At 46.1% G+C, this 18,848-nt stretch overlaps 1 protein-coding gene across 4 annotated transcripts in view; it reads left to right on the top strand.

The window, feature by feature from the left end:
* PLD1 (phospholipase D1) overlaps window positions 1–18,848 on the top strand; it is a 366,571-nt gene that overhangs the window by 319,705 nt on the left and 28,018 nt on the right. For all 4 annotated transcript variants that reach the window (XR_011031386.1, XR_011031385.1, XM_068281034.1 and 1 more), the window contains 2 exons: window positions 12,120–12,273; window positions 12,553–12,670. Coding sequence is in view for 2 of the 4 variants with exons in the window: in XM_068281034.1 (XP_068137135.1) it covers window positions 12,120–12,273; window positions 12,553–12,670 (272 nt within the window). In the remaining 2 variants the exon portion in view is untranslated. The remainder of the gene's footprint in view (window positions 1–12,119; window positions 12,274–12,552; window positions 12,671–18,848) is intronic.

Raw genomic sequence — 18,848 nt, 5'->3', positions numbered from 1 at the left:
ATAGCAGGTGCACTCCCTATGTTTATGTTGCAAATTATTTTATGGGGTGAGGGGGGGAGAGCAGTTTTATAGAGATGGTCCAATATCCAACATTTGCTATATGGCTATCAGTGACATTCATTTTTGTAGAAGCAAGAAGTACTTTTTGTAGTAAATAAACATTTTCATACTACAAACTCCACAATGCAACTTTATTTCACATAATGTATTGTTTCAATTTTGGATAACCGCTCTACATTGGAGTGGAACCCGTTCTTATAGTGGTCCACTGATTATCCTGTATTTAGATGTGGGACTGGAGTTTAGCTTTAAAGGACAACTGTAATGAAAGGTATATGGAGGCTGACAACTGTATTTCTGTTTCAAACAATACCAGTTTCCTGGCAGCCCTGCTAATCTTATTTTGGCTCCAGTAGTGTCTGAATCACACCAGAAACAAGTATGCAGCTAATCCTGTCTGATATGACAATATTGTCAGAAACACCTGATCTGCTGCATGCTTGTTCAGGGTCTATGGCTTAAAGTATAAGAGGCAGAGGATCAGCAGGACAGCCAGGCAACTGGTATTGCTTAAAGGAAATAAATATGGCAGCCTTCATATCACTCACTTCAGGGGTCCTTAGATTGGTTCCAGACATACACAAATGAAATGTTCTGGTTTGAGTAGACCTTATGTTGAAGTATTTGGCTTTATGACCACTACTCCTCTCTACAGACTTATACTTGCAGAAGATTACTAATGCTAATGCTCATGTTGTGTCTCCATTACAAATATCTCTAGTTCAGTATAAATAAACAGCAACACAGCGTGCTTGGAATTCACAATTGTATTTGTCTACTGATGGTTAAATTCTGTAGGAAAAAATCCGGCTTCAGGAGTGGGCTAGCTGTCAAAATGTGGCCCATCTGTCTTGAATCAAAGTCAAGTTTAGCAATTAAACTTGTCAAACCTGTTATCTGTTCTTTGAAGAACAGAGTGCTTTGAAATTACAATTTTGTTGGCATTGTCAGTACTGTAGATTCACATTTCCCACAGAAATATTCATAATTATGCAGATACTTAGGAAAAAAAGCTATAAAGCTCAATTATTTTTATCATTAAAATATTTAGCTGATTATTTTGTGACTTTATTCTTACTGCTTATTGGCAGTGCAAGTGTAGAGTTTGTGCAGCTGTAACTGCACATGATTTGGTGGCAATGTTTTAGAGATGCGTTAATTACAGATTGAGACTCCTTGAATTGTAATGCCCAGTTTGTCTGCTACACGGGAGTAGAACTCCGCTGCAGTAATCAACTCTTATTCTTGGCTATTAGAGAGCAGTTAATAGTTTGGAAACTATGAAACCACCCTCAGAATTTATGATGCATAAATATTTGATTTGTGTGAGCCACAAAAGTGCAGTTTCTGTGCACTTTGCACAGCGCATTGCCCTGTGTGCAAGGTATTGATTTTCCCATGTAATGAAATGTGCCTGGTTCACATCTATGCGCTGCGCTGAGCTGCGTTTCAAAAACATAGTGTTGCATGCATTTCTGTTCTGTTGAGCTGTAAAGCGCACGTCAATGCTAGTGACTAGGTGCGCTTTTTTAGCGCATAAAAGCACATAGAAATGCATAGAAGCACATGCGGTTTTTACCCCTAATTAAAAACAAAAAATACATTTTCATATGAAAACAAATCTTTGACCACTGCTAAAATAAGCAAAACATGCTTATAAAGTGCAACACACTGAACCGCGCTTTAAAGCGTGCACAAACTAATGCGTTTTTTTTTTATCATGCACTTTTACACGTTTCTCAACGCACCCAATGTGAGCGAGGCCCTAGGGGAGTGGGAATCTGCAAAGGACAGAGCTCCCCTCCTGTCACCATCGGATGTTCACAGAACTCGAGGGAGTTTGTGGAATTTCAGTATACTTTCAGGATAACCGATTACCCAGCAAGCTCATGGTGAACCAGAACTCATTGGAGTGTGTAAGGGGCTACAATGGTCCTAAAAGCCCCCTTACTAAAATGCTAAGAAAAACAAAAATTTGCTTTCTTAACTGCTTGCCGCCTGCGTCACGCCACTGGGCGTGGCCGCGGCGGCAGCCCCAGGACCAGCTGACGCCAATTGGCGGAAAGTCCTGGGGCAGCAGTTTACGGGAGATCGCGCGCACGGCGCGCGAGCATCTCCCGCTTGGTGGGCGGAGCTGAGCTCCGCCTTCGCCGCTCGGGAGACTGTTACACGGCGAAACCGCCGTGTATTTACATGTGCAGCACTGCGATCAGCAGCAGCACTGCACTGGGGACAGCCGTGTGACACGGCTGTCCCTCTGGGGGACAAGAGAGCGATCGGCTCTCATAGGCAGAAGCCTATGACAGCCGATCGCCGTGATAGGCCGGCTGGGGGGAGGGAGGGAGGGGATTTAGAAAAAAAAAAAAAAGAAAGAAAATAGCAAAAAATATTAAAAAAACAAAAAAAAACAAATATTTATCAAAAAATAAACACAAGGGGGGCGATCAGACCTCACCAACAGAGAGCTCAGTTGGTGGGGAGAAAAGGGGGGGGGGGGATCACTTGTGTGCAGAGGTATACGGCCCTGCAGCTTGGCCTTAAAGCTGCAGTGGCCAATTAAGGTAAAATTAGGCTGGTCACTAGGGGGGTTTACCACCATGGTCCTCAAGAGGTTAAAACAGAAAGAATTTACAATGGTTGAGGTTGGAGTGAGCTTGAGATGTCTCCCAGTGCATCACTGCTGAATATATGCAAATTAACCATTGTTGCCCTTAGAAGCTAAACACACCTCCAGAACCGCTGGAATGCAATAATGTGTCAGCTTGTTAATTTGTACAGAGCCATAATAATCCAACATGTTGGACACATCATATATTCAGCAGTGATGCACTGGGAGACATCTCAAGCTCACTCCAACCTGAATTATCGCAACTTCTTTCTGTTTTAACAAAGCAAACTTTTGTTGTTTTTTTCAGGATAATAAAGGACGCCTGAAGTGAGAGGGATATGGAGGATGCCATATTGGTTTCCTTTTAAAAAAAATACCAGTTGCCTTGGTAGTCCTGCTGATGTCTTTGACTGCAGTAGTGTCCGAATCACACACCTGGAACAAGCATGCAGCTAATCCAGCGAGACTTCAGCCAGAGCACCTGATTTGCATGCTTGTTCAGGGTCTATGACTAAAAGTATTAGAGACACAGGATCCGCAGGACACCCAGGCTGTTTTGCTTAAAAGGAAGTAAATATGTCAGGCGCCATATCCATCACACTTCAGGTGTCCTTAAAAATAAATAAATAAATTGAAAATCTGATACCATGGAGATGTCCCAGAGAAACGTAACACTTTCTCCATAGTAATCTTTGAAAGGCCTATAAGTGTATAACCTCTATATAAAAAAGGACCAATAGGTGACCCCATTCTATTAACTATTAGCATATACTGTATTACATAAAACAAGTTTATTTTGTATTTTGCTGATAGATTTGAACAGTGACTCACCAGAATTTCAGTTTGAACACTTGGGGTCCTATTTGTAAAAATCCTTTCCAAATGCTGCTTGATTTTTATTGTAAAAATATACAAGTCGTGCTATTTCTATAGATGTGACGGTCACATTGCTAGTGCTGCATCACATTTTTACTGCTGAGGACCTGAGCCCACTAACCCAGGTACGCAGTTGTGTCTGCATCTGTCCGCTTTTCAGCATCTGTAACATTGATGTGTTGCTGAAAAGCGGACACAACTGCACACAACTGCGTTAGTGGGCTCAGACCCTGAATGTCGCCTTCAAAGTATTTGCTATTTAATCCCTGGTGTTGCAGTTATGCAAACAAGCTCCTCCTTCTCAAATGAGATGACCTTTGGTTACTCCCTGGCTACCAATTACATCTTATTTCTGTAATTTAGGGGATATTCTCACACCCTTATTGGTCAACCAGGTTCACTTAAATTATAACTGGGCCACAGTTTTGTATTGTACATCACTGCAATGTACAGTGGCACAAGGTGTCCTTAAGGCCACTTTCACAGTGGAACAGTGCATTTGATGCGACGTTAAGCTCGCATCATGTGCCCCTTATACAACGCATTGAAAGACTATAACTTGGACGTTATAGTACATTCTTTAGCCCTGCGTTTGGTGCGCCGTTTTACGGCGCATGCAAAGACAGAGGTAACCCGGAAGTTATAACATAGCCAAGATAGCAGCCGCGATCTTTAAATTCAACAAAAACTATTAGGTGTAGAATGGAAATTAAGTTATCAAATGAAAGAGAAAGGTATGCACCTTTATCTTTAAGTACTTTGCAGTACTGGTCAGAGTCTTAAATCATGCCCATGATAGGTGCTCAGAGTCACTGTAAAGCAGCAGTTCTGCCACCACTTCATAAATTGGCCCCTTTGTCTCTAATGTAGGCTGGACAGTCTCTAACCTGTAGGGCTAGGGCCTAAGAGCTTAAATCTATATTTGCATTTAAGTGTCTTCAACTTGTTCCAAATTTGTCTGTCAACTTCTTACTTTTCATGCCATTGCCATACATCCACATTGTTCCTGGGCTTGTCTGGTGATCTGCTATCATATCCAAATGCAATACATCATGACTTCTGTTTGAATGTTTAGGTTCATTTTAGAAAGACACCCCAAGGTATTCCGTTAGGAGTATGGTGAGTTCATAGAAGATTTTATTTTTTGTCACAAGTAAGCGGAAATTAATTTTAATAGTTTTTTTTTCTCAAAGTGTAATTTTCCGCTAACTTGTGACAAAAAATAAAATCATCTATGAACTCACCATACTCCTAACAGAATACCTTGGGGTGCCTTCTTTCTAAAATGGGGTCATTTGTGGGGTTCCTATACTGCCCTGGCATTTTAGGGGCCCTAAACCGTGAGGCGTAGTCTTGAAACCAAATGTCGCAAAATGACCTGTGAAATCCTAAAGGTACTTGTGACGGTTCCGAGACCACAGAGCCCAGAGACACAGTGTATAGCGGCAGATTAAACAAAACCCGACTGGCGGGGCATTTATTTGTCACACAGTTCACACAAAAAGTTCACAATATTACTATATAATCCACAAGGGAGTGTCACAGATTCCCCCTACCAAGCAGTCCCAATTCCCAGCCTCGCAGGCAAAGCAACATAAGTCCCAAAGTTCTTAGTAACTCCACCAATAGAAGGTGTCCAAGAGGTGCACAACAGATCCCAACAGTCCCAATAGATGCAGTTCTCATCAGTCCCAATATCCAGTAGACATCCGACAAGTCTACACGACCAGATGCAGGTGAGATACACCAGTCCACAGTCCAGGGCCTCAGGACACTAAGTTCAGCACATCCTATCTGTGTCCTGGCCGCATGGGGAATTCTCCTGGCTCACAACAGATCCAGTGAGCTGCTCTCCCTTCCCCAGACACAATCCAACTCCTTTCCATGAGGTACAAACATGAAACCAGCTCTGCTCTCAGGTGCCTAGCTGTCTGCCTCCTGTGGAGAGCCAACCACTCAGCAGCCTAAATAGTGAATGGCCTTTAGGCTGATGAGGTGTATCTCTGATGTCTCCAGAGCTTTTAGGCTGATGAGGTGTATCTCTGATGTCTCCAGAGCTTGGGGGGGAAGGTGAGTTTTCTATGGGACAACAAATACAGTACTGTACATTAGAGTCTGCAGTCCTAATCCAATCATCCATTGTCACAGTACTCATTGGACTTTGGGCCCCTTAGCGCAGTTAGGTTGCAAAAAAGTGCCACACGTGGTACCGCTGTACTCAGGAGAAGTAGTAGAATGTGTTTTTTGTGGTGTATTTTTACATATACCCATGCTAGGTGGAAGAAATATCTCTGTAAATGACATATTTCTCCCACCCAGCATGGGTATGTGTAAAAATACACCCCAAAACACATTATAGTAATTCTTCTGAGTACGGCGATACCACACGTGTGACACTTTTTTGCAACCTAGGTGCGCTAAGGGGCCTAACATCCTATTCACAGGTCATTTTGAGGCATTTGGATTCTAGACTACTCCTCACGGTTTAGGGCCCCTAAAATGCCAGGGCAGTATAGGAACCCCACAAGTGACCCCATTTTAGAAAGAATACACCCCAAGGTATTCTGTTAGGTGTATGGTGAGTTCATAGATTTTTTATTTTTTTTTGTCACAAGTTAGCGGAAATTGACACTTAGCGGAAATTAATTTGTATTGTTTTTTTTTTTCACAAACTTGTGACAAAAAAATCTTCTATGAACTCGTCATACACCTAACAGAATACCTTGGGGTGTCTTTTCTTTTTTTAAAAAGGGGTCACTTGTGTAGTTCCTCCTATACTGCCCTGGCATTTTACGGGCCCAAAACCGTGAGTAGTCTGGAAACCAAATGTCTCAAAATGACTGTTCAGCGGTATAAGCATCTGCAAATTTTGATGACAGGTGGTCTATGAGGGGGCGAATTTTGTGGAACCGGTCATAAGCAGGGTGGCCTCTTAGATGACAGGTTGTATTGGGCCTGATCTGATGGATAGGAGTGCTAGGGGGGTGACAGGAGGTGATTGATGGGTGTCTCAGGGGGTGGTTAGAGGGGAAATTAGATGCAATCAATGCACTGGGGAGGTGATCGGAAGGGGGTCTGAGGGTTTGGCTGAGTGATCAGGAGCCCACACGGGGCAAATTAGGGCCTGATCTGATGGGTAGGTGTGCTAGGGGGTGACAGGTGGTGACAGGAGGTGATTTATGGGTGTCTCAAGGTGTGATTAGTGGGGGGAATAGATGCAAGCAATGCACTGGCGAGGTGATCAGGGCTGGGGTCTGAGGGTGTTTTGAGGGTGTGGGCGGGTGATTGGGTGCCCTAGGGGCAGATGGGGGTCTAATCTGATGGGTAGCAGTGACAGTGGGTGATTGATGGGTAATTAGTGGGTGTTTAGAGGAGAGAACAGATGTAAACAATGCACTTGGGAGGTGATCTGACGGCGGGTCTGCAGGCGATCTGATGGTGTGGGTGATCAGATTGCTTGCAAGGGGCAGGTTAGGGGCTGATTGATGGGTGTCAGTGACAGGGGCTGATTGATGGGTGTCAGTGACAGGGGCTGATTGATGGGTGGCAGTGACAGGGGGTGATTGATGGGTGGCAGTGACAGGGCGTGATTGATGGGTGATTGATAGGTGATTGACAGGTGATCAGTGGGTTATTACAGGGAAGAACAGATGTAAATAATGCACTGGTGATCTGATAAGGGGGGGTCTGAGGGCAATCTGAGCATGTGGGCGGGTGATTGGGTGCCCGCAAGGGGCAGATTAGGGTCTAATCTGATGGGTAACAGTGACAGGTGGTGATAGGGGGTGATTGATGGGTAATCAGTGGGTGTTTAGAGGAGAGAACAGATGTAAACAGTGCACTTGGGAGGTGATCTGACGTCGGGTCTGCAGGCGATCTGATGGTGTGGGTGATCAGATTGCCCGCAAGGGGCAGGTTAGGGGCTGATTGATGGGTGATTGACAGGTGATTGACAGGTGATCAGGGGGGATAGATGCATACAGTACACAGGGGGGGGTTGGGTGCAGACTAGGGTGGCTGCAGCCTGCCCTGGTGGTCCCTCGGACACTGGGACCACCAGGGCAGGAGGCAGCCTGTATAATACACTTTGTAAACATTACAAAGCGTATTATACGCTTCCTATGTGGCGATCGTCGGGTTAACAACCCGCCGACGCTTCCGATCGGCCGGTGGGTTGGCGACGTGGGTGGGCGGAGCCTATTGCCGGAGGATGCGCGCGATCCCCGGCAACAGTGTCCCAGGACCCGACGCCAATCTGCGTTACGTGGTCCTGGGGCTGCCACTTTGCCGCTGCCAATGTGCAGTGGGCGGTCGGCAAGTGGTTAAGATGTTTGAGATTAAGTTCATAACTGGGAAAGGCTTTTCCTTTCCATCATCAACCTTTCATTCAATCAAAAGCAAGTTATACTATTTTGGCATTAATAAAAATCAGACATAAAGCTTCCAACAAGTTAGTGCCCTAAACAGGATTACTACTATCTTTTGGTAAAGTTACTCTTCAAGATTTCAGCTTCTCCTAACAGGGAAAAAAGACAAATTTGATAATACATTAAAGTGAACCTCCAGACTAAAAATCTACTCATCAGAACTGAAAAGGCTTGGTGTTTCTTTAACAGTTTCACAGCATCAGAACTTTGTTTTTCTTATAAAAGTTTCATTTTTAGCTGCATTTTTAGCTCCGCCCCATCAAAGAAAACTGCCCGGCCTTTTTTCCCCTGATGTTGTGCAACGCATGATGGGATTTCCTATGTTGTTGTTCACGTTGCCTAGCAACTGAGAGGGGTATTCAGGACATAGGACAGTTGGAACTGTGTCTCATGCTCCCTGTCACCTTCTTTCAACGAAAAAGATGTCTGCCCTTATGAAAACCCAAACCTTTGCGTGTTCTTTGAAAACAGGGTGGGTGAGAAATTATATTACCTATCTATTTTAATTAACATAACTAATGTAACTTAATGACAGTATGTTTGTTTAGGCTGACGTTCCTCTTTAAGAGCTTTCCACACTGCACAGATACTGTATTTTCTTGGGGTCCCTGTGCTAAAAAGTAGAAACGCCAACAGCAGCTTGTGTAACACCCATATCCTTCTTTTCCAATACTCCAAAATTCAAATATTTCTGCAGCATTTTCTACTTCCCCATTGTGCTTTGGGCATTGGGATCTCAGCAATATACAGGGCACAATTAATATGCATAAGGTAGTCAATACCATCTAAATTAAATTAGATCTCCACAGCCTGGTTTGAAAGCATGTGATATAACTACTGCAAAACTGAGCATATGGCTGTCATTTGTTTAAGATCTGCAGTTTTATTACCTTATTTCACACATGGGATTATAGAAAACAGATGCATATTCTATCCATGAGTCTCTTTTTATGACTTGATGTCACCAATGCCGCTAGAGCAGCTGGGTGGAATGCGTTCGGCTATGATGTTTAGGAAGATTGGACAGGGTACAGTATTGCCAATAAAGCTGATGTTTACAAGTCACAAATCAAATAACCTGCTGCCTCCTTCTAGTGCGCTGTATTCAGAGAGTCACCGCCAGCATCACATATTTCAGGGCAATGATTCGTGGAGAGCTGGCTGTAAAAATTAATTGTACTGCGTAACTGATTACCTATTGATGCTGCTGAAGGTGAATTATGTCAATTGGAACAGTGATAATTTGTTATTGGATGTTCTCACAGAGCAGATGTGATACAGAACATTTGTTTGAATTAAAATAAGCATAGCCCAGTTTAGCCACATGAGAAGAGTCTATGCCGGATCACCAGTCACACCAGCTTGCTTATTTCACACAAAGGGATGAGGTAATAGCAAAAGAAACACTGTTATAATAACGTTTACAAGCTTATGGAATGGTTTGACATGTGATTTGCAATGTGCAGCTATACTGATGTGCAAAGTCTGATGAATAACAATGCGCAGAAGCAGCTCCTTGCCTAGAGATAGCGTTTAACAAGAAACACTGGATGAAAAACTAACTATAACTATATAAGTAACTTGTCTATATATGTTATCTAAAGTTTAGATAGTTTAAACAGCAAATCTATCTGCAAACAGCTTCACCAGTGTATGAATATTTATTCCTGTGATACAATGAGTGCAGCCATGTTCTGTTATGCTGGGCATACACAGTAAGTTTTATATTATCAATCGAGCCGCTGATGGCTCGATTGATAATATTCAACCTGTCCGATACCCCGCCGGATCAATACTGCGCTCGATACCGGCGGGGATAACAATGGCAAGAAATGAGCGGCTCATTAGCAGCGCCCGTGGGGACGAGCGGCAATCGATCCGCGCACGCGCGGACGAGCGGTGACGCGCCGGCATCGAGCCGCTGGCTCGATACCGGCGCATAAACTCACCCTGTATGCCCAGCATTAGTCACATTATCACAGGCTGAGAGCTGGAGATGCTATTAGCTTACCTGTGAGTAAATTCTGTCCCCTCTCCTCCCCTCTGCCTCTGAAATCAATGGCTAGTAACACCTCCCCCTGCCTAGACTGAGCTCCTGTAAGCTCTTGCTACTGTCTGAAAATGCCAAGGCACTGTGAAAAGCTGTGGGCGAGGCTTGTTTAGTTTACAGGGAATTGGAGTATTACAACAAAACAAAAAAGTATTTGGCTTGAGCAATGCCCTATAAACTATATGAAAGGAACACAATTATGCAATGAGTAAAAGTTTATCTCAGATCCACTTTAATGAATCTGATACGCCTTGTACACACGTTTGGTGCCATATAAGGGGCCGTCTTGGCTGAGAATATAGCAGTGACAGCCAAGCACATTGTTCCCCCTCCTTACTCTACCCGCCAGACGCTGCTCCCCTCCCCACAGTGACAGTATGCAAGGGATGCAAGCGTGTGCTCAAAACTGTCACCCTAGGAATTGAGTCTGATCTCTATGGGAGATTGTTGCTGTGTGTGCATTCACCTTTTATCCTCATGCACTTGTCTTAACTTGGTAGATGCAACCAATCGAGGTTATCTCTGCCGCGAATGTATTATGTTTACAGCCACCCTGATGCATTGCTGAGAGATGTGGAGTACTTGATTATCTTGACTAAATGCATTGTCCCTCTCTTTGCCCGTCTGCCAGATGCAGCTCCATTGTGGACCACACCATTGTCATGTCTGCCATCTCCATAGCAACCGAGCGCATTGCTAGGCTGTACAGCACTCAGCCCTGAACTGTCATCTGAAGGATCAAGTCCTGATCTCTGCAGGCGACATTCATTGTGTGCACACATCTTTAGGCCTCATACCTGTGCTAGAATGTGCTTGAATGGAGTGGCCAATTGAGGCCATCTCAACCAAGAATGATTGGCCTGACTGCTTCTTTAAAGTATGTACATTGTGTGTGTGTGTGTGTGTGTGTGTGTGTGTGTGTGTGTGTGTGCGTGCGTGCGTGCGTGCGTGCGTGCGTGCGTGCGTGCGTGCGCGTGCGTGCGTGCGTGCGTGCGTGCGTTTGTTGTCTGGTTTATGATGTATATTGGGATGGAAATCTTATGCTAGGCATACACGGCTCGTTTTTGCTGCTCAATTCTCCCGTTCGATCATTTCGCCACTCGATTCTGCAATCACCTCTCTTATCTTCCACTCGTTTTTCTTATCTTTTTCCATTCACTGCTGTCACAAATCGTGCGGCGAAAAAATCGAGCAGATCATCGTACATGTCGGAAATTATCTATCGAGCCATCTAAATGGCTCAAAAACGAACCGTATATCCCCAGCGTTAAGTGATGACAGCCATATTGCACCAAGTAATCTGCAGATGCAAACATTTTTTCCTAATTTACATAAGTCAATGAGCCCATTTTATAAACTAGAAGTATTTTAACTTTTTAGCAGTTATGAAAATGTTCAGTTTTAAAATTGTGAGTAGTTAAAAGGTTACTAGGATAACTTTTACAGAGGAGGACATTTTGAATCAAGACTATACAAAAATTAAAAAAATCAGAGTAAACTAATAAGGCGCTTTCAGACTCTATTCATGTAGAAGGAATTTTTTTTTAGAATAAACAGCTTACATACATTTGAACATCAGAAGGAGGTATATTGATTGTTTGTTTAATATAAATGACTAGACCATGGTAGGCACATTACCATGGTATGGATTAGATTTTGAGCTCCTCTAAAGGACAGATACGGTAGTTGCATGAAGTATCCAGTGTATTAGCACAATATACTGTAGATGCATGAATATTGTTATATTGCTAATCAAAATATGTTCTGTTAGCATCTGTTTTTGTGTTTAGCAAAGCTTGCAGCAACTAGTTGCATAGTACCCAGCACACTCATGGGGAACCAGGGCCACTAGGAATTTCTGAGGGGGAAGAAGAAAGAACAAGAAGGAACTCCCATGGTGCATCATTTCTAAATGCCCCAATCATTTGATATTTAACTGAGAGAAACTTGAAATGCAGGGAGCAAGAAGTTTCCCTAAAACAGTTTAGTGTCTTGTGCTGGAATTTTGTAGACTCTAACGCATGGCTGAGTGAATGGGTTTCTGGATCATTACTGCACTGCTAATAAGACCATTCATCATTTTCTTTCGTGCTTTCAGGTTCTGCTAATATTAACGACCGTAGCATGATGGGGAAGCGTGACAGTGAGATGGCCGTGGTTATACAAGACACAGAACTGGTCTCTTCAGTCATGGATGGAGAGGCATATGATGCTGGGAAATTTGCTCTGTCACTTCGGATGCATTGTTTCAGGTAGGCCAAATCAGCTGAGCATTTCATAAGCATCTAATTCCTATGACAGGTCCAATGTTGGCAGAAACACTCCAGGAGTTATATTTATGTTAATGAACTACTGTCACTTGAAGTAGTGTTCATACAAATGATCTTGTCTCTTTGGCCATACATACTGTCTAGGTGAACGTGTGCCACATTTGTAGGTATTAGCTGTAACACCTGTGGTCTTGTACCAGCAGTGATCCCAGTCTGGAATTCTGAGCTCAATGAACACCTTTTTGTGACTTTCTATTGTAGACTACTTCTTGGATGCCTCCATGATCCCACCGTCAACATCCAGGATCCAGTCAGTGACAAATTCTTTAAAGAGGTTTGGGTAGCTACCACTGCTCGCAACACCACAATTTTTGATAAGGTAATTTATTTGCTTTTTTCCCCTATGTCAAGTTCATTTAGTGCATGTATACTAAAAGTACAGTCTTTTGTCAATCCTTCAACCTCTATGTAGTATGACGGCCTCCCTAAATGCAGAACTGTATACGGCATGCTCTCTACCTGAATACCCCAGAATACCTTTCCTATTAACATTAAAACAACCAAACTTAACTATAAACCTTAGCTGTAAGGCCTGGTTTACATGGAAGCTTGCCAGGCAGTTATTCCCTATTTTTCCCATCATTTGAGCTCATCCTAAAAGCCACAGGTTGCTCCAGAGGGCGTTTACCGCTGCGCCATTGTGCCCCCTGCGGTGGTCAGAAATGTGGATCGCCGCCGAAAGCCGTCAAATTCTTTTCAGCACACTTGCAGGAAAATGTTCGACAACCACAAATGTTCACTTACAACTGAATTATTGCAAATTTCCTTCTGTTTTAAGAAGGCAATTACACCAAGCTTTGCTTTTTTAGTCGGAGGGCTTTTTGGTTCCTTTTATCCCCCTATACATTCCTAGTAGTTTGGGTCACCCTGAGCTGCTTGGTTACTCTGTTGTACTCGTCCAAGCCCTATTTCATACAGCCTTATCAATTCCTGCCATGTACTGATGAGGACCAAAAGTCCGAAACAGGCTGTCTACATGTGGGTTTGAGATGGCTGTGTAAAACTTAAAGCTATAGGCTTGCTATACACCAGCGGTTCTGGAGGCTTGCTTGGCTTAAAAAGGGCGAAAAGGGATAATTTGCATTTTTAGTAGTTGTGCATTGTGGGTAGTGTTGGGCGAACAGTGTTCGCCACTGTTCGGGTTCTGCAGAACATCACCCTGTTCGGGTGATGTTCGAGTTCGGCCGAACACCTGATGGTGTTCGGCCAAACCGTTCGGCCGCATGGCCGAACTAAGAGCGCATGGCCGAACGTTCCCCGAACGTTCGGCTAGCGCTGTGATTGGCCGAACGGGTCACGTGGTTCGGACCCGAACGCGCTCTGATTGGCCGAACTGTCACGTGGTTCGGGTAAATACCCGAACCACGTCATATTTCCGCCATTTGTCTGTGGGTTTAGCTTTGGGTAGGCAGGCAGGGTAGTTTGCGCTCCAGCCACGCTAGCCAGGGTCCCCCCAGTCATTGTGTCGCTGCTGGGAATAGTAGTACACCGCTCGCTCAGCATTCTGTTTACTGCCACTCTGTGTACCTCGCTCAGCCACACTATATAGCATTCTGTTTACTGTTCTGTGTCTGCTGGGAATAGTAGTACACCGCTCGCTCAGCCACACTATATAGCATTCTGTTTACTGCCACTCTGTGTCTTCTGGGAATAGTGGTACACCGCTCACCCGCCACTGTATAGCATTGTGCTCTGTGTCGCTGCTGGGAATAGTGGTCCACCGCTCACCCGCCACTGTATAGCATTGTGCTCTGTGTCGCTGCTGGGAATAGTGGTCCACCGCTCACACGCCACTGTATAGCATTGTGCTCTGTGTCGCTGCTGGGAATAGTGGTACACCGCTCAGCCACACTATATAGCATTCTGTTTACTGTTCTGTGTCTGCTGGGAATAGTAGTACACCGCTCGCTCAGCCACACTATATAGCATTCTGTTTACTGCCACTCTGTGTACCTCGCTCAGCCACACTACATAGCATTCTGTTTACTGCCACTCTGTGTCTTCTGGGAATAGTAGTACACCGCTCACCCGCCACTGTATAGCATTGTGCTCTGTGTCGCTGCTGGGAATAGTGGTCCACCGCTCACCCGCCACTGTATAGCATTGTGCTCTGTGTCGCTGCTGGGAATAGTGGTACACCGCTCAGCCACACTATATAGCATTCTGTTTACTGTTCTGTGTCTGCTGGGAATAGTAGTACACCGCTCGCTCAGCCACACTATATAGCATTCTGTTTACTGCCACTCTGTGTACCTCGCTCAGCCACACTATATAGCATTCTGTTTACTGCCACTCTGTGTCTTCTGGGAATAGTAGTACACCGCCCACCCGCTACTGTATAGCATTGTGCTCTGTGTCGCTGCTGGGAATAGTGGTCCACCGCTCACCCGCCACTGTATAGCATTGTGCTCTGTGTCGCTGCTGGGAATAGTGGTACACCGCTCAGCCACACTATATAGCATTCTGTTTACTGTTCTGTGTCTGCTGGGAATAGTAGTACACCGCTCGCTCAGCCACACTATATAGCATTCTGTTTACTGCCACTCTGTGTACCTCGCTCAGCCACACTACATAGCATTCTGTTTACTGCCACTCTGTGTCTTCTGGGAATAGTAGTACACCGCTCACCCGCCACTGTATAGCATTGTGCTCTGTGTCGCTGCTGGGAATAGTGGTCCACCGCTCACCCGCCACTGTATAGCATTGTGCTCTGTGTCGCTGCTGGGAATAGTGGTACACCGCTCAGCCACACTATATAGCATTCTGTTTACTGTTCTGTGTCTGCTGGGAATAGTAGTACACCGCTCGCTCAGCCACACTATATAGCATTCTGTTTACTGCCACTCTGTGTACCTCGCTCAGCCACACTATATAGCATTCTGTTTACTGCCACTCTGTGTCTTCTGGGAATAGTAGTACACCGCCCACCCGCTACTGTATAGCATTGTGCTCTGTGTCGCTGCTGGGAATAGTGGTCCACCGCTCACCCGCCACTGTATAGCATTGTGCTCTGTGTCGCTGCTGGGAATAGTGGTACACCGCTCAGCCACACTATATAGCATTCTGTTTACTGTTCTGTGTCTGCTGGGAATAGTAGTACACCGCTCGCTCAGCCACACTATATAGCATTCTGTTTACTGCCACTCTGTGTACCTCGCTCAGCCACACTATATAGCATTCTGTTTACTGCCACTCTGTGTCTTCTGGGAATAGTAGTACACCGCTCACCCGCCACTGTATAGCATTGTGCTCTGTGTCGCTGCTGGGAATAGTGGTCCACCGCTCACCCGCCACTGTATAGCATTGTGCTCTGTGTCGCTGCTGGGAATAGTGGTACACCGCTCAGCCACACTATATAGCATTCTGTTTACTGTTCTGTGTCTGCTGGGAATAGTAGTACACCGCTCGCTCAGCCACACTATATAGCATTCTGTTTACTGCCACTCTGTGTACCTCGCTCAGCCACACTATATAGCATTCTGTTTACTGCCACTCTGTGTCTTCTGGGAATAGTAGTACACCGCTCACCCGCCACTGTATAGCATTGTGCTCTGTGTCGCTGCTGGGAATAGTGGTACACCGCTCAGCCACACTATATAGCATTCTGTTTACTGTTCTGTGTCTGCTGGGAATAGTAGTACACCGCTCGCTCAGCCACACTATATAGCATTCTGTTTACTGCCACTCTGTGTACCTCGCTCAGCCACACTATATAGCATTCTGTTTACTGCCACTCTGTGTACCTCGCTCAGCCACACTATATAGCATTCTGTTTACTGCCACTCTGTGTCTTCTGGGAATAGTAGTACACCGCTCACCCGCCACTGTATAGCATTGTGCTCTGTGTCGCTGCTGGGAATAGTGGTACACCGCTCAGCCACACTATATAGCATTCTGTTTACTGTTCTGTGTCTGCTGGGAATAGTAGTACACCGCTCGCTCAGCCACACTATATAGCATTCTGTTTACTGCCACTCTGTGTACCTCGCTCAGCCACACTATATAGCATTCTGTTTACTGCCACTCTGTGTCTTCTGGGAATAGTAGTACACCGCTCACCCGCCACTGTATAGCATTGTGCTCTGTGTCGCTGCTGGGAATAGTGGTCCACCGCTCACCCGCCACTGTATAGCATTGTGCTCTGTGTCGCTGCTGGGAATAGTGGTACACCGCTCAGCCACACTATATAGCATTCTGTTTACTGTTCTGTGTCTGCTGGGAATAGTAGTACACCGCTCGCTCAGCCACACTATATAGCATTCTGTTTACTGCCACTCTGTGACTGCTGGGAATAGTAGTACACCGCTCACCCGCCACTGTATAGCATTGTGCTCTGTGTCGCTGCTGGGAATAGTGGTACACCGCTCACCCGCCACTGTATAGCATTGTGCTCTGTGTCGCTGCTGGGAATAGTGGTACACTGCTCACCCGCCACTGTATAGCATTGTGCTCTGTGTCGCTGCTGGGAATAGTGGTACTGTATAGCATTTCTGTACTGCCACTGTACTGCTGCCAGTCAGCGTGTACTGTAAGGATAAGTGAAATGAGGAAGAAATCCGGTGAAAGAGGGAGGGGCAAGGGAAGAGGTGTTTCCCCTGACTGTTCACGTACAGGCCACAGGGGAGCACCCAAGAAAACCCACTCAATACCGCCCATGTTGTCCAGGACAACAACCCTCACAAATCCAAAAGAACAGGACCAGATAATTACTTGGATGACCTCTCAAGCGTCCAGCAGTGGGTTAAGCAGCACCAGCACATCACGCACGAGGTCGGAGTCCTCAGCCAGTTACAAGGAGCCAGTGGGCACAAAGCTGACACAACCGGCAGCGACACCACGCACACAACTGCCAGATAACCAGTCCGATGAATTACCTCAAAACACAATGGGGTATTCGCAGGAGCTATTCCCAGCCCAACAAACTTCCACCTTTCAAAGGTCAATGGAGGAACAGCCAGAAATGTTGTGCCTGGATTCACAACCATTAACTGTGGGAAATGCACCGCGCACTGAAATACAAGGCGAGTCCGAGGAGGACTCTGAAACCCAAATCCCAGAGCAAGTTGGGCAGGAGGGGTTGCAATTGCAGGAGGTCGGCCGACAAGATCTGGAAGACGACGTTGGAGTGAGCTGCGCAGAGGTTGTTCTGGGGAGCTCTACTCCACGGCGGCGGCCCCCCACAATGACATATGACGAGTTTCAGGAGATGGAAGAGGAGGGTATGGACAATGTGGACAGAGACCCAGATTTTGTTTGTGAACGAGAACATCGCCGTCGTAGCAGCAGCACAGATGAGTCTGTTGAAGAACCCACTGCTGCACGAGTTCGCCTTGTGCCACAAGGTAGGCGGCGCGCAATTTCAGGCACCCCAAGCGTGGAAGTTCAAGTGAGAGGCAAAAGAGGAGCAAACAGAAATCGCCAGCAAGGCAGGTGCTCCAAAGTCTGGGCTTTCTTTGAAGACTGCACTGAGGATGTTACCATGGCGATTTGCAAGGTGTGCAAGACCCGCCTGAGCAGGGGGAAAAGTATTAACAACCTCTCCACCACCAGCATGAGCCGCCACATGCTATCCAAACATCCCACTCTGTGGGCAAACGCTGCAGGACAGGGTACCAGCAACACTGCCTCCCTTGGGTTCACCAGACTCACCACCAGACCCGCCTCAGCAGCAGCAGTAGCCCAGCCATTGCGTGGTTCACAACATTCACAAACATCAGACGACGCTGACACTGTCACTTTCCGGAGTAGTGCTCTTGAGGTCTCCCAGTGTTCATCAAACACAACAACCAACAGCCCTTCCGTGTGCAGCGCTACGGTTCAGTTGTCTGTGTCGGAGATGTTTGAGCGCAAGAGGAAATTGCCAGCAAATGACCCCCGGGCCGTGGCAGTAACAGCCAGCATAGCCAAGCTTCTGGCCTGCGAAATGCTGCCATATCGAGTGGTGGAGACAAACAGCTTCAAGGGCATGATGTCAGTGGCCATCCCACGTTACGTGGTTCCCAGCCGCTACCACTTTGCGCGCTCTGCAGTGCCTGAGTTGCATGAGCACGTGGTCAGCAAAATAACCCGAAGCTTGAAGAATGCCGTTGCCTGCAAGGTTCACCTCACCACTGACACCTGGACGAGTGCGTTCGGCCAGGGTCGATACATCTCCCTTACCGCGCACTGGGTGAACCTTGTGGAGCCTGGCAGCGATTCCTCACCTGCTACGGCGCGGGTGTTGCCCACGCCGCAAACAGCTGCACCGCCGTCCCTCCCACTGGATAACAACAGCAGCACCTACCTCTCTGACTCCTTCTCCTCCAACGCATCTCAAAGCTGTACCTCATCCGGAAACGCTAACCCAGCAGCAGTAGGATCGTGGAAGCAGTGCAGCACAGCTGTTGGCATGAGTCAGCAAGCGTTGCTGAAGCTGATCTGCCTTGGGGATAAGCAGCACACAGGGGAGGAAATTTGGAAGGGAATAAAGGAACAGACGGATTTGTGGCTGGCACCGC

Source organism: Hyperolius riggenbachi, chromosome 4 (genome assembly GCF_040937935.1).
Source record: "Hyperolius riggenbachi isolate aHypRig1 chromosome 4, aHypRig1.pri, whole genome shotgun sequence".
Lineage (NCBI taxonomy): Eukaryota > Metazoa > Chordata > Amphibia > Anura > Hyperoliidae > Hyperolius > Hyperolius riggenbachi.
The sequence above is the reverse complement of the archived record's forward strand: the minus strand, read 5'-3'. Positions and strand labels throughout refer to the sequence as shown.